General features: G+C 41.6%; 1 protein-coding gene across 1 annotated transcript in view; it reads left to right on the top strand.

Annotated features, from left to right (window-relative positions):
* The window catches only part of LOC136863713 (uncharacterized), a 562,466-nt gene that overhangs the window by 256,139 nt on the left and 280,827 nt on the right, over positions 1-25,500 (top strand). The window contains exons 7-8 of the mRNA XM_068226053.1: positions 2,551-2,730; positions 23,868-24,059. Coding sequence (XP_068082154.1) covers positions 2,551-2,730; positions 23,868-24,059 — 372 coding nt within the window. The remainder of the gene's footprint in view (positions 1-2,550; positions 2,731-23,867; positions 24,060-25,500) is intronic.

Genomic DNA, 25,500 nt, shown 5'->3' with positions numbered 1-25,500 from the left:
TCCATCAGTGTTCAGTTGGGTTTAAGTCAGGGATTTGACCAGGCCTATCATGAACCCTGACTTTCTTCTTGGTCTGACATTTTTTACATGCCTGGAGGTATGCTTAGGATCATTGCAATGATGAGACAACCACCCAAGTGACATATTTTTTGAACAGACGGTACCATATGTTGTTCAATGATCCTGCCATACAGAAATTGACCCATGTTGCCTTTAACTCCTACCTGTTGACCTACTCCGCTTCTAGAAAAGTAGCCCCAAGTCATTTCATGACCACCATGTTTTAGTATGGGTTTCTTGTACCTTATATTATTGCGTGTGCTAACTGGACGTCTGAAAAAGGAATTCCCATCAAAGATGAACATGTTGAATTTACTTTTTCGCTCCAAGATACTTTCCTGCACTTTTCGTTCGTCCAGTTACCATATTTCTTATCAAAGACGACTCGGCCTTCCTGTTCTTTGAAGAAATGAATGGCTTCTTCCTTGGTCTTCGGCCTGGTAATCCTTGGGCTTTGAGGTACCGTTTTATAGCAGATAAGCCAAGTTTCATTTCATAATTTTCTTCCCAGTAATGTCTTACGTTTTCATCAAATGAGTCTCTCAGTTTTAGAGGTAATAATTCAAGGGCAACCAGATCGAATCTTATTCAATAATGTTGCTCGCTTGTTGTGGACTCTATTCCAAACATGTACAATTTGTCTAGAAAGACCGAAGTCTCTTGTAACTTGTGCTTGTGTATTGCGTCTCTCCATCGCAGCAATTGCTACTTGCCTACGGCTATATAATACTCTTTGGTTGAATGAACTATAAATCATACCAGCACATAACAAATGACCCTTAGTTAAGAATACTGTCTCCTATTTCAAAATATTCAAGGTTTTCACGTCAAGAGTTCTTACATAATGTTTACACTTGTAAAACAAAAGATTTATTCATCTTTACATCCAACCAAACCATTTCATTTATAAGAAGGTCTGTGTACATCAACAATAGCTACATATTGTATATTCTAATACATGGAGACCATAACTATTTTGACAAATGTAACTCAAGACAAAAAACCAAATTACAAATTCATAGTCACCTCATATCGTCTAGGATTTAGTTGCGTACAACTGCTGCATATCGAGTTGGCATTGAATCCATCAATTTTTTTAAGGCATGAGACAGGATGTGTTACAACGTAAACCGTGCTGAACTGTTTGCTCAGACACAGGCAGGTAGAGTACCGACCCGTTCTCGAGTTTGTCTTGCATTATGGATATACATTATGATATCTGTGGTTGAACATATGAATGTCAAAGTATTTATGAACGATACTGTAGTACCAAACTGCTTATAGATTGGAAACCTTTGCGATTTGGTGAAAAATGAACAGGTCAGCTGCAATACGTAATGGATACCATATTACATTCGAGCCTTATAAGCGAGTTACGTCAGTTGCTCTTCCTCGTCAGGATACTTCAGGTTTTGGAACTACTGAAGAGATGGAACCTTATTCTCGTTTATCTGACAAACTTGGACCATACAACCTTTATTTAAACAACTATGTTACCAGCATACTATATCTACCTACTCTGAGTGATAAAGGTAACGGAAAAACTGGTACTGTAAGGAAAAACTGTACACAGAAATATCCTCTCACTTGATAAAGAATGGAAATGTGGGAAGTGTGTACTTCAAATTGACGAAGATACTTTAATTACAAAGTGGCAGGACAACTATATTGTGACTTTTGCATCTAACTGTCAAGGTGTGAGCCTTATTTCAAAGGCAAACAAAGATGCCGAAGAAAAGAGGACAAAACCATAAGTAGACGGCACCACAAAACGCAGATATGTAACAAATATATGGGTGGGGGTAGATCAGTGACCAAAATGTGGACCATCTTGGATTGCAGTCAGGTAAATGAAATAGTAATTCTCTCTGTTTGCTTTCGGTTTGGGTTCCGCTTGTCAGAATGCTTAGCAAATAATAAAAACAAGGCTGGAAAATGAAAAATATCATGTATGGTTAATTTCGGAGAGCAGTTGTCTAAGCATATTGTGAAACGTATAGCAAGTCTGTAGCAAGGCGCATCCATCCAGAAGTTCAAAGTGGAGGAGCAGAGAAGACTGCTTACAAAGAAGATGTGACCTGTGTCATAATCGTAAGAATAAGGGTAAAGAAATGTAATGTTGATTTCTACCTCCGTTGCTGGTACAAAATGACGCCAGAAGGTTAGACTGACATACTTCGTAATTGTTGGTCCATATTCCTGCAATCTTGATTGAATTTGTTTCATTCAATGTGATGAGGGTTTTCCGTATTTTTAAATTATTAAATTGTTAGTAATCAAATTAACATTTGTTCTAATTTCCGAAGTCACTTGAAGGTGGCCCCTCAAACGGGCATAATTGTTAAACATTCAAATTTTCATTTGTGTTCTACTTCTAAAGATAACCCAGAGGGCACATATCCCTAAAGAAAAGTAAAATCCTACCAAAAACCAAGGGTGCACTAGCTCTCCTCATATATTTGTTAATTAATGTTTCTGCCCATGCTTCAGGCGGCCGGTCTAGGCCACACAAACATCGTCCAAGACATTCTGGCGCGTAACCCCAAGGCGCTCAGCATGGCAGACAACGACGGTAAACTCCCCCTGCACTACGCTGCCGCTCTCAAGGACGATGGCCAAATGTACAACTTACTAGTGGAAGCCGGCGCTGATGAACAAGCCCTTGATAATGTGAGTATTGCATGATTTGTTTCTTTCTACAGTGGCCCGAAGCTTTATGTCCCGGAAAAAATTACCGTACTGCCTTTAGTAAACTGAAATAGCGTGTGGCCCCCGGAGAGGCCTGATAATTTACGCCCGTAGGCGGCCTGCGTGTCATGATGAGGATGGAATGATAATGAAGACGGCACATACACCCAGTCCGCTTGCCAAGGGAATTTACGAATTATGGTTAAAATTCCCGACCCTGCTGGGAATCGAAGCCGGGACCCCTGTGACCAAAGGCCAGCACGCTAACCATTCAGGCATGAAGCCGGACCCTTCCTTTAGTACAACTACACCAGTTCCGAAATAGATGATGATTCAGCTAGCACGAGTTATATTTTTTCTGACACATGATTCATACTATGATTTTTAGGTGAACATTCCACCCAGCTGTAATCGAGATTAGAACCTTGGCTACCAGAGAAAAAAGTATCAACTAAACCACTTGTTATCATGAAATACATATTTAAAAAAACCAAACCCCAGGCCGCAACAGCCCCGAAGGGCGTTGGTCTACCAAGCGATTGCTGCTAAGCCCGAAGGCCTGCAGATTACAAGGTGTTGTGTGGTCGGAACGACGAATTCTCTCAGCCGTTATTCTTGGCTTTCTGGACCGAGGCCGCTATCGCAAAGTCAGATAACTCCTCGATTGTAATTACGTAGGCTGAGCGGATCTCGAACCAGTCCTCAGATCCAGTTAAAAATCCCTGGCCTGGACGACAATCGAACCCGGGGCCTCCATGTAAGAGGCAGGCGCGCTACCCCTACAACATGGGATCGGCTGTGGAGCATAGTACTCATATTTAAACATACAGTAAGTAATTATGTTTCAACCATATACTGTATATTCGGTTTCAAACCTGTAGGTATTATTGTAGTTTGTATGTATGTTGGGTATTCAGCCCGAAGGCTGGTTTGATCCACCGCCAACAACTGTCATAGATAGCCTAGGTGTCACTGAAGAGGCATACTAGGGAAATGGGGAGTGAGGTCATTTCCCGTTGCTTTCCTCACTGAGCCAGAAGTTGATGTTACATATCAGTACGCCAAGGCGGCTGAAATGCATGCACTAGCCGACACTATGAGCGAAATTTTCACACTATTTATAGCAGGGGTTGACTGCATAAGGAATGGTATTACTAGCATCGCTCATACCTCGGTCACTTTCATATTGTCAAAGCCAAGCATGAGACTGAGACAGGCCAATGAAATTAACAAATTTATTCTAGCCCATACCAGAAGAAATAGTCACTGTAAACACTATATCTCGCCAGCAAAGGCATATTATTGTGGTTTCCGACATAAAAATATCTCCTGCAGAGCAAATTTCAACTGGATTGTAGTTATCTTTTTCCTCATTATCAAACCAACAACTTGAACTTCAGCCATGCACATTTCTATAAAGCTAAAAAGTAACATCCGTTGCTAGTTGCTTTACGTCGCACCGACACAGATAGGTCTTATGGCGACGATGGGACAGGAAAGACCTAGGAATGGGAAGGAAGCGGCCGTGGCCTTCATTAAGGTACAGCTCCAGCATTTACCTCGTGTGAAAATGGGAAACCACGAAAAACCATCTTCAGGGCTGCCAACAGTGGGGTTCGAACCCACTATCTCCCGGATGCGAGCTCACAGCTGCGCACTCTTAACCGCACGGCCAACTCGCCCGGTAGTAACATCCGTAATTCTGTGCTGAAATACCGAATGCTACACAGTGTGCAAACCCGCTACGCTCCACACAAACATATCTTGGCCAGTTAAAAATGTGGGGAGTGAGGAAGGAAAGTGCTTTAGAACAAGTACGATGAGTATAGTCGATAAAATTTATGCTGTGTTAATTTATGTGTATATTCGGTGCCTCGTATGTGTACGAAAGATTCACTTCAGATATAGAACTTAACATATCACAGCTGAAGATTAGCATTACGGGCAAAAATATTCGAAACTGCTTGCGCTTATTTGTGACCTGATCATTTGCGTTTGGCATAAACGAAGTTGTTCCTATGAAAATCACGTAATGGAATTTTAATAACCATTTTGAAGTTCAAATTTTATTTGATTTTCTTCACGTGTAACTTTTTAACCCGTGGTGTAGGGGTAGCGTGCCTGCCTCTCATCCGGAGGCCCCGGGTTCGATTCCCGGCCAGGTCAGGGATTTTTCCCTGGACCTGAGGGCTGGTTCGAGGTCCCCTCAGCCTACGTGATTAGAATTGAGGAGCTATCTGACGGTGAGATAGCGGCCCCGGTCTAGAAAGCCAAGAATAACGGCCGAGAGGATTCGTCGTGCTGACCACACGACACCTCGTAATCTGCAGGCCTTCGGGCTGAGCAGCGGTCGCTTGGTAGGCCAAGGCCCTTCAAGGGCTGTAGTGCCATGGGGTTTGGTTTGGTTTGGTTTTTTTGGTTTGGTAACTTTTTAATTTTACTATTCCTTTTTCTCAAATAATATTTTGATCAGCACAGTTTACTACTGTAATGCACTCTACGCTTTAGAAAGTTTCAAGCCTTGGTGGATCATACACAAGCTTCAGAGCTTTAGGCATATATTACATTCAGAAGAAACAAATGTACACATAGATGTGACTGTTCTTCGTGCTAAACAAAAAGACTGGAGCATCAGCGTAACACTTAACTCGCTCGAAATCAACGACGACCGCAGAATCGGCAATACATTTTCTGACGACAAATCATACAGAACAAACTAGTTCTGATTTTGAGTTATGGAATTGCTGTACATAGCTACGGTAATAAGCTGGTACGATAAGAAAAGGTGAGGTAAAGCGGCAAACTCCCTAGGACGGTGCATGCGAGGATGGTAGAGGAAGTGTGCACGCGAAGAATGGACGGTTTCATAATTGTTGGCCAAACAGGAACTTGAACAAGTCTACACAGCCGTCCCGTGTACTATGCGTGTGACATTCTAGAGCAATAATTAATATGGGAGATTACTTCTTTTGCCTGCTGCCATTTCTTGATGGATACAGTACTTTTGTATCCATCCCTTGGCACAGGCCAGAGTAAAGTGTAGCTTTCATCGAAGTCCCAGTCTCATCCATGGCTGTGACATTATGGAAGCTGCTGGGGTATGGGTGGTGCTGAGTATTGACATTCAGAGCACAACTAGTGCATCTGAGTGTTACGGAAGGTGTTGCTCATAGGGTCAGTCGTGCTGCAATAGCACTTTCTGACCCAGTGAGGAAAGCAATGGCAAACTACCTCACTCCTCGTCTTGCCTAGTACGCCTCATTTTGGTGCTGCCATTGGTTTTTGCGGTTTCCTTATAACCGCATAACCTTTGGTGGTGCTATTTGAGGATCCAACCAGCCTCTGGGCTGATGACCTAACAGACAGATTACTTCTATATTGATGTTTTACTCCTGGTGCCGTAAAAATAAGACGAAGGCATACGCATCTGTCTCAATCTGCACTCACCTCGTTATTTGCAGAGATGAAAATTTAGCTTTCTTATGGAAAATCCATTATTCTTAATTGCTAACATCCTCATAATTCAAGTTATCAGCAATATCTCCACCCTGTTTTGCGCTCATTTTTCCTTCGTAAGAATATTAATAATCATAATATCCTTTGATGTTCAAATCAAGATCTTGTGAAACATAGTGTTTTCAGTGCAGCGTATATTCTGTTATACGCTAGAGCAATTTTGTTTCTTTAATCAGTCTATCTCCGTCTCATCTTTAGATTTCATTTCTGTTAGAGTGTAACAGTATGAATTATTAATAATAATAATAATAATAATAATAATAATAATAACAGAAGTATAGAGATTAAGATCTAATGATGAAATATACAGGAACATAGAAAACATAACAGAAATCATAAGGAAAAGAAGATTGCAATTTTTCGGACATATTTACAGAATGGATGATTCCAGATTAACAAAAAAGGGTTTCAAGTGCCTTAGGGACAAAAAGGTAACAACTAGCTGGATTCAAGATGTAAAGAAAGATTTAGAAAGAAATAATATAAGAGAAGAAGAAACTATGGACAGATAAATTTTTAGAAAGAGGGTAGTAAATATGGAAGGATTCCAAGGAAGATTGAACAAGAAGCCTGGTGCGAAGTGGTCCAAGGACACAAAGAAACAGTATAGTGAAAGGATGAAAGAATATTGGAAGGAGCGGAAGAGAAAACAATAAAGTATGAAGAACTGAATTGAAATTGGCACGTGGTCCTTAGCAGGCCTCACCGGGAATAATAATAATAATAATAATAATAATAATAATAATAATAATAATAATAATAGTAATAATAATAATAATAATAATAATAATAATAATAATAATAATAATAATAATAATCTGTCTGCGTATTTAGTTTAAGCTGCATTTACCTATCATCGGTTAATCTGTTATTCCGATTAATTTATATCTAGGATACACCCAAGTAGAACTGTAGTGTAGTTGTTTTATTAGTTAGTATCTTGCTTGTTCTATTGATGTGTAATCCTTGTGTGGTATGAAGTATTTCATTTCTTTGATATTTTTGAAATTCACACAATATGTTATTTTATTTCTGTTGGTATTTTCATATAATTTCATATTTCTGTGAAGAAGATTAAATAATGGCTCAGAAATGCACGTGTAAGGACTCTGGATGTGAGCGGGCTTTAAGGAGTATTAGGGAAGGGATTGAGAGATTGAGGGAGATAATTATATCCGAAGATAGGCACGAAGATACGTCTCGCTCAAAGAATGTAAAGAGTACGGTAGGCAGACAAAAGGGAGGGGAAATGAGAAGAAGGCAGGGAAGAAGATGTGAAGTTTTAAACATACATACATACATACATACATACATATATTATCATTATAGACTGTTATGCCTTTCAGCGTTCAGTCTGCAAGCCTCTGAGAATTTACTAAACGTCGTCACAATCCTCGATTTGCAACTAGTGTTGTGGCCTCATTTAGTTCTATACCTCTTATCTTTAAATCGTTAGAAACAGAGTCTAACCATCGTCGTCTTGGTCTCCCTCTACTTCTCTTACCCTCCATAAGAGAGTCCATTATTGTCCTAGGTAACCTATCCTCCTCCATTCGCCTCACATGACCCCACCACCGAAGCCGGTTTATGCGAACAGCTTCATCCATCGAGTTCATTCCTAAATTAGCCTTTATCTCCTCATTCCAAGTGCCCTCCTGCCATTGTTCCCACCTGTTTGTACCAGCAATCATTCTTGCTACTTTCATGTCTGTTACTTCTAACTTATGAATAAGATATCCTGAGTCCACCCAGCTTTCGCTCCCGTAAAGCAAAGTTGGTCTGAAAACAGACCGATGTAAAGATAGTTTCGTCTGGGAGCTGACTTCCTTCTTACAGAATACTGCTGATCGCAACTGCGAGCTCACTGCATTAGCTTTACTACACCTTGATTCAATCTCGCTTACTATATTACCATCCTGGGAAAAAACACAACCTAAATACTTGAAATTATCGACCTGTTCTCGCTTTGTATTACCAATCTGACATTCAATTCTGTTGAATTTCTTACCTACTGACATCAATTTAGTCTTCGAGAGGCTAATTTTCATACCATATTCATTGCACCTATTTTCAAGTTCCAAGATGTTAGACTGCAGGCTTTCGGCACAGTCTGCCATTAAGACCAAGTCGTCAGCATAGGCCAAACTATTTACTACATTTCCACCTAACTGAATCCCTCCCTGCCATTTTATACCTTTCAGCAGATGATCCATGTAAACTACAAACAGCAAAGGTGAAAGGTTACAGCCTTGTCTAACTCCTGTAAGTACCCTGTAAGTTTTAAAGCGAAGGATTTTTTAAAATCTGCTTTACGTCGCACCGACACTGACAGGTCTTTCGGCGACGATGGGATAGGAAAGGGCTAGGAGTGGGAAGTAAGCGACCGTGACATTAATTAATGTACAGCCGCAGCATTTGCCTGGTGTGAAAATGGGAAACCACGAAAATCTATCTTCGGGGCTGCCAACAGTGGGATTCGAGCTAAGGGGTAGGAAATGGAGGGCTATGGGATCCAGTCGTGGAGAGATTTCAGAAGAGGTACCAGTGATAAATCAGTATGAGTGACTGCTGGCAGAACAGCAGAGGGAAAACTGGAAACAGAGAAGTGTTACAGAGAAGGTGGGAGGGGTGTAGAGGAAAGGGAAAGGTATAAAAGGGAAACGTAAAATAGAGGCTGGGAAGCGGTAGGTGGAGGTGGGTCATGAGTGGTAGGAAAAAGCGGGAGAAGTAGGTTCTGCAGCCGTCAGGGAAGATAAGGGTGACCAAGAGTGGAAGAGATTAAATGATATGGGTGGGGTTGAGGCTCTGGTCATGGGAGACGCCGTTGTTAGGTTTGTGGGGAAAGTGTGTGGGGGAAAGGGAACCAGGGTAGAGTGTTATCCAGGATTTAGGTTAAGACAAATGGTGAGGAAAGTAGAAGGAAAGAGGAGGTTAAGTAAGCAGGAATAGGTAGCAACGTAGCTGGGGATGTGTCGGATCTGGTTATGGCAGTTTAATGGAGCGGAGATGGTTACAAGGGGATAATGTGTAGAATGTAGGCTGATTGGGGATTTAAATGACGCTATAGAGTGGGCGCGTGAAAAACTGGGAGCGAGATTTATAGATTAAAATGCGTAAGTAGGAGATAGGGATCTTTTGTTTAGAAGGGTTATACGGAGGTACATTCAGGGAAACGCGGTGGACTAGGGAGCTGTGATGTTAGTACAGGGAGCTAGAAATCAAGCAAGAATGACATAAAGTTGTTAGTGTTAAACTGCAGAGGTATCATAGGTTAAGGAATAGAATTAAGTAATTTAGTATACATACCAGATAATGTAATAGGGGTTGAATCATGGCTGAAAAGTGATAAAATTGATCCTGAAATTCACCACGGAACTGGGAGACAGGATAGAATCGAAAGGAGGGACAGTATTCATACTGGTGAAAGAAAAATTTGTAAGCAATAAAAGGGTTAATGAGGAGAAACATGAAATTCTAGGTGTAAGGCTCATCTCTAAAGATAATAGGCAACTTGGTGTTTTTGGAGTGTACAGACCTGGGAGGTGTGACGCTGACACTCAAGCGGAATTACTTGATAGGATCAGCTGGTCTCATCCTCGCAGACACGCAGTTCGCCTATGGGCGTCAACTCGAACGACCTGCATCAGACCTCTCCGGTGGACACACGCAATTATATATTATTTGAAAAGGTAATTAGTTACTTGGTGAACGACACAGAAAAGAACATGATGGTAGTGCGTGATCTCAGTTTACCAAACCTTAACTGGGAAAGTAATGCGAATGACAGAAGATATCACAAACAAATGGTGCATAAGATGATCTGGGAAGGACAGTTTAATCAGAACGTAAAGGAACCAATCAGGGGGTAGAATATTCTAAACGTGGTACTGATAAAACCATATGAGCTCTATAAATAGAAGTAATTGATAATTTAATAGAAGCTGTTAAAAATAATTGTGATAGAAAAGAAGGCTGTAAAAGTAGAACTACTAAGCCACACCATATGGTTGAGAAGACATGCATGAGGGGGTTTAAAAAAAGTAATTATGATTGGTCGAAAATGGTTAAAAAATGTAAACACCCAGTGGGATGGGTTTTAAGCAGTTGTTGAGAAGTGTGAAAACAGGCGTGTACCTTTAAATGTGTTAAGGAATTGTAAATACCTTCTATATTACAACAGAGAAATAAAGAGTGTAATAAGTAGGTGCAGGTTAGAAAGAAATAGAGTTAGAAATGGTCGAAGATGTAACAAAAGATAGAAGGAAATTACTAGGAAATTTAATTGAACAAAAAGTCAGATAAGGATGACGTCAATCATACTGAAATTGACAGTCATATACATTTTTTTGAAAAATGAATGGGTAAGTATAAGTACTATAAGGACATTCCGGGAGCCATAAATGACCAAGGGGAGTGTTTATGCGAGGATTTACGGAAGGCAGAAATATTGTATACATTTTTCACAATTTTATTTTCATCCCACCGACGCAGAGAGGTATTATGGCGTTGATGGGATAGGAAAGGGCTTGAAGTGGGAAAGAAAGGCCAGTGGCTTTAATTAACGTACAGCCCCAATACTTGAGAGGAGTTGTGACTTCCCCTCTCGGAGAACAATCATCAAATGAGAAATGCAACCATTCAAGCTAAGGGCGCCAATCTTTAAGTTGAGGACTTAAAGATAAAAATTTATAATCAAGCTTGGACGGACTCTTATCACAGGGGTGGGGTGATAGTGCACTAATCATTAAGCAGGAGAATTAAAAATCAAAAGGCTAATTAAGGCAGATTGATTAAGGTAAACTAGAAAAATACTATTTATTAGATTTAATATAAATGACGACGGTTTAACGAGAACTGAATTAAAATGGAAAATGAATTTAATAAAAAATTGAATGACTCTACTTCGCGAAAACTTGCAATATCTTTAACTCGCTTGCTCACCATTTAGTCTTGTTCTGCTGGTCCTTGGAAGGCTTCCCTCCTTGTAGCTGGAACATCATCGGTCGTCTTTGATATCTCTTCATCTGCAGCGAAGTACCATTCCTGCCTTGCAAATTGCACCCACCACTAATTGGAAGATGACTTCAAAACTAACACTCCCTATTATGCTTTATCCCGTATATTGGAGATAAGCCCTAAGTCATAGTTAGCAGAACCACCTTGGGTTATTTGGAGAGGATACTCAATTAAGAATCCTTCCAACTTTACTGAAAATGTTCTCTGAAGTTTCATTTCTATCTAGATTAATACTACCTATTGACTTAGACTGGTTCAAACCGGTCTTGTAGCCGAGCTGTACGTACTTCCTGATGAGAGTGGCTATACACCCCTCATTCGGAATTTCTAAGTACCACGTCGTGGTAATGAAGTAAAATACTAACGTAGAATCAAACGAAGAAGATCAAGTAGAATGCAGCCGAGTCCAGTAGTAGAGATGAAGCCAAGAGCTCCAGCATGCCCTTTTATAACCTTTACTGGTGCTAATTACAGGTCGCAACACGTGGTCCAATCAGATGACATGTCTCTCCCCACTCCAGATATTAGAGTTGACGGGTCTTAACTCTGATATTAACTGTTCTTCTATTGGTCCATTCACTCATTATCCATGGCAACATGACGCTCCTTTCAAAATATAGGCGTTGATTCGTTTGAATAATTCTGGTCGAAATACGGTAGCTTACGTTAGGACGCGTGAACACGTGCTCGCTTTCCCAGAACTTGGTGTCTAAATCTGTCCTTTCTCCTTCCTCGGTGATGTGGCAAGATAGCGGAAATCTACTGCAAGTTAATTTTAAACAAATGTCGCAAGAATCTAAGTGAATATTAGAATATTCAGCCCTCGTTTACAAGTCGTAGTTACAAAGTAATGAAATGATAGTGAGCAAATGATTAAATATGAATTATAATACAATTACATACCAAAATAAATATCATGACGTTAAATTCCTGAATTAATTACACATAATAAAATTAACATAATTACACTGTAACGTCTGGAACGTTACAGAGTGAAAACGGGAAACTATGGGACACCATCTTCAGAGCAGCTGACATCGGTGATCGAACCCATTATCTTCTGAATGCAAGCTGATAGCTAAGTGACCCAAACCATGCAGCCACTTGCTCGGTGCAGAAGTACTTAGTCAGCGGTGTGTATAGATAGTTGGACATAAGGATAAATGAATGGCTTTGAGTGCCGGGATGTGTCCGAGGTCTTCGGCTCGTCAGGTGCAGGTGTTTTGATTTGACTCCCGTAGGCGACCTGCGCGTCGTGATGAGGATGAACAGATGGTGAAGACGACACGCACACCCAGCCCCCGTGCCAGCGAAATTAACCAATGGTGGTTAAAATTCCTGACCCTGCCGGGAATCGAGCCCGGAATCCCTGTGACCAAAGGCCAGCACGCTAAAAATTTAGCCATGGAGCCGGACGACATAAGGAAAATGTACAGGTAGAGGAGGTGATTAATACTAGCGAAGAACTTAAATCTTCTTCTTCGTCTTCTACTACCTCTTTTCACACACCTGTGGGGTCGCGAGTGAGAACTGTGCCGCACATGTGGATTTGGCTCTGTTTCACGGCCGGATGCCCTTCCTGACACAAACCCTATATGAAGGGATGTAATCACTATTGCGTGTTTCTTTGGTGTATTATGTTGTCTGAATATAAAAAGAAAAGTGTTGGGACAAACACAAACACCCAGTCCCCGAGCCAGAAGTATTAATCAGACATGATTAAAATCCCCGACCTGCGTGGGGATCGAATCCGGAACTCTATGAACCGAAGGCCTCAACGCTGCCCATTCAGCCAACGAATCGGACTGGCAAAGTACTGAAATATACCTATGATAATAAAGATATTTACAAAAAGATACAAATTTGAAAGCCAGAATAGCAGCTGAAATTGATAAGATTTCTGGGAATATACTAAAGGCAATGAGTTGGGATATAATAGCATACGTGAAGTAATTTGATTACTGTTTGCATGAAGGAGCTATACCAATTGAATGGAGAGTTGCTAGATAGAGTAGCCCCACTGTTCAAAGGAAAGGATGATGGGCATAACGCGGATAAGTACAGGCTAGTCAGCTTGACGTGTGCTGCATCTAAGCTGTGGGAAAAAAATATTTGTGATTATATTAGACTTGCTTGCGAAAATACTAACTGGCTGGACAGAAGGCAGTTCGGGTTTCGGAACGGTTACTACAGTGAGGCTCAACTTGCAAGATTATAGCAAGATGTGCGATATATTCGTATAAGTCATCCCTCTATATAGGGTTGGCGTCAGGAAGGGAATCCGGACGTAAAACAGGACCAAATCAACATGTGCGACACAGTTCGCAACCGCAACTCCACAGATGTTGGAAAAAGCGGTGGAAGAAGAAGAAAAAGAAGACGCGATATATTCGTATAAGATACTTTAAATTCGGTAGGTCAAATGGATTGTATCGCTGTTGATTTATCCAAGGCTTTTGATGCGGTAGATCATGGGAGACTATTGACGAAAATGCGGACTATTGGACTAAACGAAAGAGTGACTGAGTGGGTGGCTACATTTCTAGAAAACACAACTCAGAGAATTAGAGTTGTTGAACCATTATCTGATCCTGTAATGGTTAATAGCGGAGGGTTCTTCAAGGCAGTATGATTGGACTTTTATATTTCGTTGTGTATATAAATGATAAGGCTTTTTGCGGATAATGTTATACGTGAATGAGTTACAGAATTGAAGGAGACTGCAAAAGACCTCGACAATGTTGTTAGATGGACAGCGGACAATGGTATGATGGTAAACGAGGGGGAAAGTCAGGTTGTAGGTTACATGAAGAGGAAAAGTCATCTCAGTTTTAATTACTTTGTTGATGTGGTAAAGTACCCAAATAATTAGCTTTTCGTCGCACCGATGCAGATAGGTCTTATGGCGACGATGGGACAGGAAAGGGCTAGGAGTGGGAAGGAAGCGGCCGTGGCCTTAATTAATGGTACAGCCCCAGCATTTTCCTGGTGTGAAAATGGGAAAGTACGGAAAACCATCTTCAGGGCTGTTGACAGTGGGGTTCGACCCCATCTCCTGAATGCAAGCTCACAGCTGCGGGACCCTGACAGTAGGGGCAACTCCCTCGGTGGAAGTACCTCATGGGTATCATTGTGAGTACTTACATGTTAATATGTGGAAAGATTTTCATAGATGTAATTGCATTAACTGGTTGTAATTAAAGGTTATAGATCACTTCATATGCTTATAAGGGTATCTAGAAGTTGTAGTAAGACGTAACAAAGAGAGTAAACAAGTCACAGGTAGGACCCCTGTTAGAGTATGGTTCTAGTTTATGTGACCCTCATTAGGATTACTTGATTCGAGAACTGGAAAAGATCCAATGGAAAGCAGAACAATTTGTTCTGTGTGATTTCCAACAGTCCGCCTCTGTGGTGTAGTGGTTAGTGTGATTAGCTGCCACCCCCGGAGGCCCGGGTTCGATTCCCGGCTCTGCCACGAAATTAGAAAAGTGGCACGAGGGCTGGAACGGGGGCCACTCAGCCTCGGGAGGTCAAATGAGTAGAGGTGGGTTCGATTCCCACCTCAGCCATCCTGAAAGTGGTTTTCCGTGGTTTCCCACTTCTCCTCCAGGCAAAAGCCTGGATGGTACCTAACTTAAGGCCACGGCCGCTTCCTTTCCTCTTCCTTGTCTATCCCTTCCAATCTTAATCTTCCCATCCCCCCCCCAAGCCCCTGTTCAGCATAGCAGGTGAGGCCACCTGGGCGAGGTACTGTTCATACCCCCCAGTTGTATCCCCAGACCCAGAGTCTGAAGCTCCAGGACACTGCCCTTGAGGCGGTAGAGGTGGGATCCCTCGCCGAGTCCGAGTGAAAAACCGACCCTGGTGGGTAAATAGATAAAGAAGAAGAATAATTTATTTCCAAAAACGAGTTTTGTAACGGAAATGCTGCAAACATTGGGCTGGGAGGACTTGGGAGTAAGGAAACGAGCTGCTCGACTAAGCGGTATGTTTCGAGTGGTCAGCGGGGAGATGGCGTGGAATTCCATTAATAATCTTGAATAGAGTTTTTAATAGTAGGAAGTCCGGCTCCTTGGCTAATCGGTTAGCGTGCTGGCATTTGATCCAGAGGGTCTCGGGTTCAATTCCCGACCGGGTCGCGGATTTTAACCTTCATTAGTTGATTCCAATAGCTCGGGGGTTGGGTGTGTGTGCCGTTTTCAGCATTAGAATTCATCATAGGTAGGGCCCCATCCTCACAGACGCGCAGGTCGCCTAAACGGCGTGACCTTGAAAGATCTGCACCTGGCCTCTTCGGAATGAAATATTATGATATAAAGGTAAAGTTGGAATTTAAGAGAACAAACTGGAGTAAACTATTCCTTTATGGGAAGAGGAATTAAGGATTGTAATACAGGGTCTTTATTTATGCTTGGCAAGGACTTTCTCGCTCGAACTTGGCCGCCAGTGGCGGTTCAGTTGCCGGCTACCGCGCGTGCGTATGTATGGCAGAATACGGTACCGGTACTCAAAATCATTATCATGCATTTTATTCATCATGTTTGCAGTTTATGCTCAAAATCATTATCATGCATTTTTGTTCCCATAAACTACATTTTTTAATATTCCTCACAAATCAAAGTCACATGCTGTTAAATCTGGGCTACGAGGGGGCCACAGATTTTTACGTATGATCCTCGTACCAAACACGCTTCAGTAAGGAGATAACGACCTTTACGTCTATTTTTATTGTTTACTGAACCTGAACGTTTGAATCTCTTGGCCAGTTGTTTTATTGTCCGATTGATAGGAATGGGTCTGCCTGGAAATTTTGCTCGAAACTGTTGTCCTGTCCTAGCACATGATTTCTGCACTTAATGTAAGTATTGTGCAGATATACACGTTCACGTAACGAATATTTCACATACATTATAGCACTATACACAATCACAATAATACACTATACAATACGACATACAGTACGCAGCAGCTACATTGAACATCCTACTATATCGGAGCTCAGCTCTCAGCAACTGCAGAAGTGCAGGAGACCGCGCGGGCCAGCGGCCGGTAGCGGCCTGTCATCGGCCGCCAAGGCCGAGCGAGAAAGTCCTTGCCAAGCAATAATAAAGACCCTGTAGTTTATAAAAGGAGACGTTCGACAAATTTCCAAGTCCTTTGAAATCATTTAAGAAAAGACTAGGTAAACAACTGATAAGGAATCTGTCCCCCGGGTGACAGCTAAAAATGCAGATCAATGGCGATTATTGATATAAAGGTGACAGAGTTATGAGCAGTGCTAGTAACTCCATAGTTGTCCGGGGCAACGCGTCCGCCTGTCACCCGTGGCCCCGGGTTCGATTCCCGGCCGGGTCAGGGGTTTTTAATAGTAATGATTAATATCCCTAGCCTGGGGACTGGGTGTTTGTGACGTCCTTAATATTCCTTTCCTCACACACAACATTTCACACTACCGCCATTCCAATTACACGCAGGTTCATACAGTATGGTGCCTCGAACAAAAATGAAAAAAATCAACTCCATAGTCAATATAGTAAATAGTGAAAAAGTACGGCTCGTGTGTGCATTTCAGACGGGTTGGCTGACTGATATGTGATAACACCTTCTGATTCGTTCATGGACTAAATGGTTAGAGTGCTGGCGTTTGGTCACAGGGGTCCCGAGTTCGATTCCCGCCAGGGCCGGGAATTTTAACCATCACTGGTTAATTTCTCTGGCACGGGGACTGGGTATATGTGTCGTCTTCATCATTATTTCATTCTCATCACGACGCCCAGATCGCCTACGGGAGTCAAATCAAAAGACCTGCATCTGGCGAGCCGAACATGTCCTCCAACACTCCCTTCACTAAAAGCCATACGCCATTTCATTTCATTTCATTTCATTTCATTCGGTCATGGAAGCAACGGAAACTACCCGACTCCTCATTTCAATCACACCCACGTTCGGAGACCTAAACAACGTCTAAATCGAGCATGATCTTCCATTGCATAAACAATATTCAGCCGATGTTTAACTAGACATCGTCCAAAGTTTCAATATTAGTTTGAAAATGGAGACAGAAGAATCTTTCATGCAACTCTTTGCTTGTCGCAACCAATGAAAGTCGTCGGTGCGCGCGCCAAACGCCAGTCAGCTGTTTGTCTTCCTACACATTACTCAAATATTGCTAAGCATGAGCATGACTTGCCCACAGATAAGAGTATCGCTTTCGGTGGAAATTAAATCTCATCATAATATTATCGACACTAAAGCGACACGCCACCGTAGGGGGAAGTGTAACTTTGATTATAGCGTTGTTATAGTGAGTGTAATCTACTCATAAATACGGTAGCTTCGACGAAGGGAAGATGAAGCAATAGCAATGTGTAACCGAGTGTGTTGTACGGGCCGTATAGCTTGCATTCTTGACATCGTAGGTTCAAAATGCATCATCGGCAGCCCTGAAGATTGTTTTCCGTAGTTTCCCTATTTTTACAACAGGCAAATACTAGGGCTGTTATTATGGCCGCGGCTTTTCTTCCCCAGTCCTCTTCTTTAAATAATAATCACTACCATCACCACCACTTGGTTGTTCCTATCTTATAGTTGCCGAAAACTTATACGATTATACATATAGAACCACATACAACCTACTTTTTAGTTTTCACTATTATGTGTGTTTACTTGGCAGTAAATGTAAGTGAATCCCTCCCGGCTGATGTATGTGACAGCCCTCTGACGATCGGGACACGTGATTCTGATATGTATGTAGTCGAAGTGACCTATAATTCCATGGAAATTACCCCATGTATATAATAAAAGATATCGGTTGCCAAGAATTGTATTCAAGTTGACTGTCTCAAGAAACAAGTCTGTTGAAAAGCGAAACCTTATTTTACTATCTTCCCGTACATGTCAAATGAATTGCTGCGATTTAGCAGCGGGCGACCCACAGACTAACCTTTCTTTCCGGAATAGTATCAACATGATAATACAAATTACACGCTTCATGGTACATAACCTCTGATTGTGATTCACTCCCCTCATTTGAGGTTAAACAGTGCTCCTCGGCAGTGTTTAAACATGACCGGTTGAACATCGGTTTCAGACAGTGTCTAAGTGATAAATAACGTCTCTGCAATGCGGCAGCCATACTTAAGCATTGTTTAACCGCAGACATCGTCTAAACATCGTTTCTGCAATCGGCCCTTAATGTTTGAACTGCTGATGATTCCAATATGCCTTCGAGACAAGGACTCAACATATCGTGGATTTACAAGCAAAACACATTGTCAGCTTTTTGAACTTTTGACATGTTTATATTCACTGGTGATATCCACTGCGTCGTACGATGCCTTTGTTGTTACTGATTTTTTCTACTTGTTAAGCCTCAAGAGAGAAATTTCCTTCAAATAAAATATTTTAAGTGACTTAGTATGTTTTACCAGATTTTATTGTGATCTGACTAGTGTGTTTTCTCCTTTTAAAGTTTACAGTATTTTACTTTATGATATTCGCATTACGATTTACCATATGCGCATCAGAAGTCTGATTTGACTAAGTGCACTGAGAAGTCTTATTGTTTGAACTTGTTTAAACATTGTTGTAATTGTTGTTGTTTTTCTTTTTAGTTTTTGGTGCCTTTTCGTGTCACGATTCACATTCACTGATAGAAAATTAATTTAAATTTTAAAACGTAAATCGCCTTCAGGATAAGCTAACAAGTTTTGTCATAACTGGTGTAAGTGCAGTATGCAGTAAAATATTAACAGATAAAATACACCAAGTATTTTTCTTGAACTACTTATGGCATGTAAAACACAGTAAGTCATTAAGTCAGTGCCATGTTTTGATAAAAACTGGTGTCCTCTCCGTAGTGTAATGGTTAGCGCTACTAGATGCCGTCTTCGGAGGTCCGGCTTCGATTCCCGATATTGTCAAAATTTTAAGATTGGTATGGGAGCTGCTACATGGGTAAAATGGTACCTGCAGCTCACGTCCCTTGGGGATGTGCCTGATAAAAGAGCTGCACCACCTCGGGACGAGGGCATGAAAACTTGGTTTCCTACAAAAAATGGAGTTGCAGCTACCCAGCATTATAACATATACTCTAAGGAATCCATTGTATAATTTTAAAGACAGACATTTTTATTCAGATGCTGGTTATTAAATAAGTGAAAAGTTTCAAAACTCTTTTCTTCAAATGTAAGATTTTTTACATAATATGATTTCACTGTAAACCCACGATATACCTGTCCACAATTTCCTTTGCTGATGTACTTTTATAATAAACTCTGATAAATGCATTCTTCAATATAGGGCATATTAGAAATTAATTAATAATGTATATAATTTATAGTGTTCGTTGTAGAAGGTAATGATAAAACCATAGCTACATCGGCACAGCTAATTCCTTTCCTACCTTTCAAACGCTTGTTCAGGAAATGATAATTAGTAACTCTCGCACACAATAATTTCTTCTTTGCATTATGTAAATCAAGGCCAAATGGAGTGACTTGGTGAATGTATGTTCATTTCACGCATGCTCCAATTTTTAAGACAGGGCCCAACCTCATAGACTTTCAGATATAAGGTTTCTAGCTGTCAAGAATACGCAATCTACATTTGAACAGCTAAAAGGCCATAAATATGTTATAGACCAAACAAAATATTTAAAAGTGGGCATTACCAACAACAGCATCTTGGAAACATATCCACTCCGATGCACTGTATTAAAACAATGTGAAAATTAAAGTTCTATGACCATTTTCCAAATAACACATTATGTCCATATCCTCAATAATAGATTTATTTCTTTTGTAACAGTAAAAGGAGTGTGTCAGAAAGTTTTGATGACAGTGATACAGTATCTTGAATATCAGTTCACCCAGACAGATATTGTATGTCATATTGCTAGCTGGTTTTCTTGTTAACTTGGGTATGTAAAGAGCTTTGACGTTGTTGACACGCATGACCGGTCACAGAATGGGTCACGGTCACTAGTATTGACCGACGATCAATATTCTGCTAGGAAAACACAGAAAGAATGGAAAAGGGGATCTGGAGTGCGCTACTGTCTGAACATACCATCAAAGGAATTTAATAACGATGTGAAGATTACAGATTGTTAGCCATTTCTAAATGTTCAGCTCCGGTTGAGTTAAACAGTATGTTATACATTCTACCAGAGTAGTACAAGGAATGTTTTAGATTTAAGAAACTACGGATTTCTGGTGATGCGTTGTACGGGATATGATCCCTACAGGAAAGATAAGGGGATTTTAATATTCTCATGATACGTGGGAATTTGTCCCCTGAAAATATTATTATTTGCTGTATTTGAACGTCGTCTTCTTCTTATTCTTCTTGTAGACCTTTTCCCAATAATGTGTTTGAATTTTCTTAATACTCCTCTCTTCATCCACGTACAGCACAACACATCATACAGACAACCACCACAGATACACGTAATAGTGAATGCATCCCTCTACATAGGGTTGGCGTCAGATAGGGCATCCGGTTGTAAAACTGTTCAAGGAAGCCAGTGTTTTCAGCGGCCATGACTAGCTATGGACTATGGTTGATTTACTCGAAAGAACTGGTTCTTGATTCCCAGCAATGACGTCGAGAAATTTACCATTTGTTTTACGTCGCACCGACACAGATAGGTCTTACGGCGATGATGGCATAGGAAAGGTCTAGGAGTGGGAAGGAAGCGGCTGTGGCCTAAATTAAAGTACAGCCCCAGGATTTGCCTGGTGTGAAAATGGCAAACCACGGAAAACCATCTTTACGGCTGCTAACAGTGGGATTCGAACCCTCTATCTCCCGTGTTACGAAAATTTGGTTAAGTTTATTTGCTCCTGGCCTCAGAAATGGTGGGCACTGGCAGGATATCAATGTTTTACTTGGACTCTGTGGTGCGTGATGCCTGATGGGACAGTGGAAACAAAAGAGTGATGTGTAATGGCGGTATTCATGTGCATGTTTGTTTCTGTCGTTGTGCAATAAATAGTATTTCCTATCTTTGTGGTTAATACTAGTTGGCTGAATTAGTCCCTTAACGAAACATCCCGGATGCAAGCTCAGAGCTGCACGTCCCTAACCGCACGGCCATCTCGCCCAATGTCGAGAACTGAAGGAACACAGCTACCACCTTTGGAGAGGCCCATGGCCCTCGGGAACACAGCCTACAATACACATTTATTTAACAGGATATGTGGAAAGAGGACACATTTAATTTCTGGGGGTAAAAGCTTTGAGTAATTCACTGTATCTCACTTTGCCGAAATTAAGACAGTAGAAGACTTAACTTCCTCACCTTCATGGGACCTCGTGGAATTTACAAAAATACGATTGTGTTTCCAGTTAATACTACCGTGGAACACAAAAGTAAGAACATAAAATTCACTTTAATATTCAAGGAGGAATGTAGTTTTCCTATGTCAATCGGTTCACTCCAGTTATTTCTGGGATAGCTGAATCCACCGAGCCTGATTTCGGGTTTGGTTAGGGGCTCAGTGCCGAATGCCCTTCATATCACATGAAACGTTTTCTTACATTACATGTTCAATACAACTGATACAAGCATCATCAACCCGCCATGCTGGTACGTACTGATCGTGTGGGTTTCCCATGATTGATGTACCGTATTATGTAGAGTTGCAAAAAATGAGGTCTAACATGGAAATAAAGGGTTTCCAGGCCAATGTCCATTTAGCACACACTCTATAACAAAAAACGACGCACCGGGAAGGCGTTGTCCGATTGTAAGGAAATTACGTATGCAAGGACATTCGGACCGAACATGCAAATGATTAAAGTTTCGTGTCCAATGAATGAACATCGGGAGCTCCCACGCATCCGAACTGCGCATGCATCAGGTGTGTATAAGGCGCGATTCTGAAGCGTATGCTCAAAGTAGCTGTTGCATTTGACTGCGCTATCTTAACGTCGGCTGTAAGAATGCCACGCCGAAAGATTCGTGCCCATTACGAGCAGATGCCAGAGTTTGAAAGAGGTCGTGCGATCGGATTGAAATAAGTTGGTTGGTCGAATCGCGCTGTCGCTGGACATTTGGGTCGAAGTGATGCGGCGATCAGACGATGCTGGCAAGCGTGGGTCAGCAACGGCAGACATCAACGTCAGGCCGGCAGTGATCGACCGAGGGCAACAACAGCACGGGCATACAGAGCGATTGTCAGAACAACTGTCACAGCACCGGAGTCGTCGTTATCACACATGTGTCCACCATGACCATCAACAGACGCCTGAGCGAGAGGAATTTGCGCTCGCGCAGCCCGTTACGCCGCTTACCACTCACGCCTGGTCACCGTCAAGTCAGATTACAGTGGTGCCGCGCTCGAACAACGTGGAACTGCGCTGCCTGGGGAAGTATAATCTTTAGTGACGAGTCCCGTTTCCATCGGTGCCCTGACAACAACCGCAGACGTGTTTGGAGACGTCCAGGCCAGCGTGGGGACCCTGCCTTGACTATCGCATGTCACACAGCCCCACAACATGCGGTGATGTTCTGTGGAGCCATCTCCTTTGATAGTCGGACCCCTCTGGTAGTCATTCCTGGCACACTGACAGCACAGCGGTATGTTGATGATATTTCACGGCCGGTTGTGTTACCGTTCCATCAACGACATCCAGGCCTTACTTTCCAACAGGATAATGCCCGGCTGCACACGGCACGTGTTGCTATGAACTGTCTTCATCCTTCCTTAACCAGCTTGGTCGCCGGATCTCTCTCCCATAGAGCACATTTGGGACGTCATGGGAAGGCGATTGCGAACATCCCGGAATGTCGCCGATTTAGCCTAACAGTTGGAGACCATTTGGCACGAGATTTCGCAGGACACCATCCGGGAACTCTATAATTCTATGCTACTTCGAGTGACAGCTTGCATCCAGGCCAGGGGTGGACCAACACCTTATTGACGACCTCACTTTGTAACGCTCTAACTCTGCAATAAATCATTCGATTGTTCTGCACGTTTGATCGTTTGTTTTTCTACGTCTGTTCCTCACATCCACCGATTTTTATCGCCATCGGACAATTCCTTCCTGGTGCGTCTTTTTTTTCTTTGTTATAGAGTGTATCGTCTTCTCTACGTGTGAGGAATCCGTCCTGAAAGTTTGCTCGTACCTCATCGTTACATCCTGTAACACAGACAACATGCCTGTGTCTAATAGTTTAAATGCGAAGCTTCTTTTAATTTACCTTAAGGAACTCTAAGATTCCGTTATTTTTAGTACCTGTTATTGTTGTTATGAACCCCGTGAGTCACTCTTTGCAAGTTGCTTTACGTTGCACTGACACAGATAGGTCTTATGGCGAGGATGGGACAGGAAAGGGCTAGGAATGGGAAGGAAGCGGCCGGTGTGAAAATGGGAAACCACGGAAAACCATCTTCAGGGCTGCCGACAGTGGGGTTAGAACCCACTATCTCCCGAATACTGGATACTGGCCATACTTAAGCGACTGCAGCTATCGAGCTCGGTGTGGGTTACTTTTAATGGCTAGATTATTATTATTATTATTATTATTGTTACTATTATTCAAGGTTTCTTTTATCATGCATGCACTGTTACAGCGCGGCAAGCCCGCCACTTACTACCGCCACAGACCAGGTGAGATAGATGGTTCCCTCCTGAAGGTGATACCCGACGCTCCCCGGACAGCCTCCGTGTTCCCTCCAGCCTGGGACTGGCGTCTGCTCAACAGTATGACCTACGACTTTGGACCGGTTCCAGTGGATGCAGATGAAGCTGGAGACTCAGACTCGGTTAGTATAAGTAAACAATACCGCACATTCTGAACACTGCAGCTTATATGGCTTAAAGCATGCATCAATCTTCTGTGTGAGCTGTTCGGGAAGAAAATTGAAAGTATAGTCATCATTAGAGACAGACGTAGAAAATTGTAGTCAATGATCTAGACATGTAGTCAACTTAGTTTTAAACATAAAAGTAACACCGAATTTCTGGTAGTAACTTCCGAAAAAAGTCACTTTTATATTAAAATACCACTAGCACTTATTTCGTTATTTATTACGACAAATGCATCTTTAACTGTACCGACATTAAATGAAATAACGTAAAATAGAATTTATACTAGTTGATATAACGCTGGTAAAATGTTCCCAATAAATTACAAGTGGTGAAAGTAGACTCCTTAAAGATGGTGCATTCTTAGTTTGTATCATCAGATAGTTACAGCACATGACATAGTCCTACCAGTAGTGTTTGACTCACGAACTGTTGACTGTATGATGTAAATATTTTGAGAGACTGTCATGGACACACAGGACTGTCTGCGAGTCTCAGTTGCACATTTTGATATCAATTTCCAAAAATAAGAAGTCTTCTGAAAGGTAAATGAAGAGTGTGCCTATACACGTAAAAACGTGAATAATAAGTGCCTATTTCACTGTGCAAGTATGTTAATATATCGTAATTTACTAGTTGCTCTTCACATGTCAAAGAATTAAAAAGTATATGAAACATGAAATGCTTGTAGGAATGTAGCCTATCTTACCGGGATGATCTGTAAAGTGATGAGCGCTGACTTAATTCAGTTCCTGTCGTCTAGCTTCGAAATATACTTTGGACTATATGCTTAATTGCTCATAATTGTTCATTCTAAGTTGCCCTTCTCTATTTCAATTTCTTTAGAATAGATTCCTTGGCTAGCGTCTTTTCTCACCTCCCTTCTCCCATCAGTATTATCTTTCAATGATTGGTTCAGGCTGCTTAAAACCCCGTTCTCTACTATAACTACTTCAAGTAATAATGAAATAAATCAGCATTGAGTAACATGGCCTTTACAGAAAACTTATTGGGAGAACGACCACTAAGGTTATGCTTAAATTATGTATAAATAACTTCAATTTTTTTTTTTTTTTTTTTGCACATTGCTTTACGTCGCACTGACACAGATAGGCTTTATGGCGACGATGAGATAGGGAAGGGCTAGGTGTGAGAAGGAAGTGACCGTGGCCTTAATTAAGGTACAGCCACAGTATTTGCCTGGTGTGAAAATGGGAAACCACGGAAAACCATCTTCAGGGCTGCCGACAGTGGGAACTTCAAAATTAGTGTCGCTAACCATATTAATAGTCTATAATAGACTAAAGAAATCACTTCTGAATAACTCAAAAGCCCAACAAACTAGCAAGGATGCCTAGAAAAACAGTAAATGTGTTTCAGGAATGTGTAATGACCGAG

Source organism: Anabrus simplex, chromosome 2 (assembly GCF_040414725.1).
Source record: "Anabrus simplex isolate iqAnaSimp1 chromosome 2, ASM4041472v1, whole genome shotgun sequence".
NCBI lineage: Eukaryota > Metazoa > Arthropoda > Insecta > Orthoptera > Tettigoniidae > Anabrus > Anabrus simplex.
This window is presented reverse-complemented; position numbering and strand designations above follow the sequence as displayed.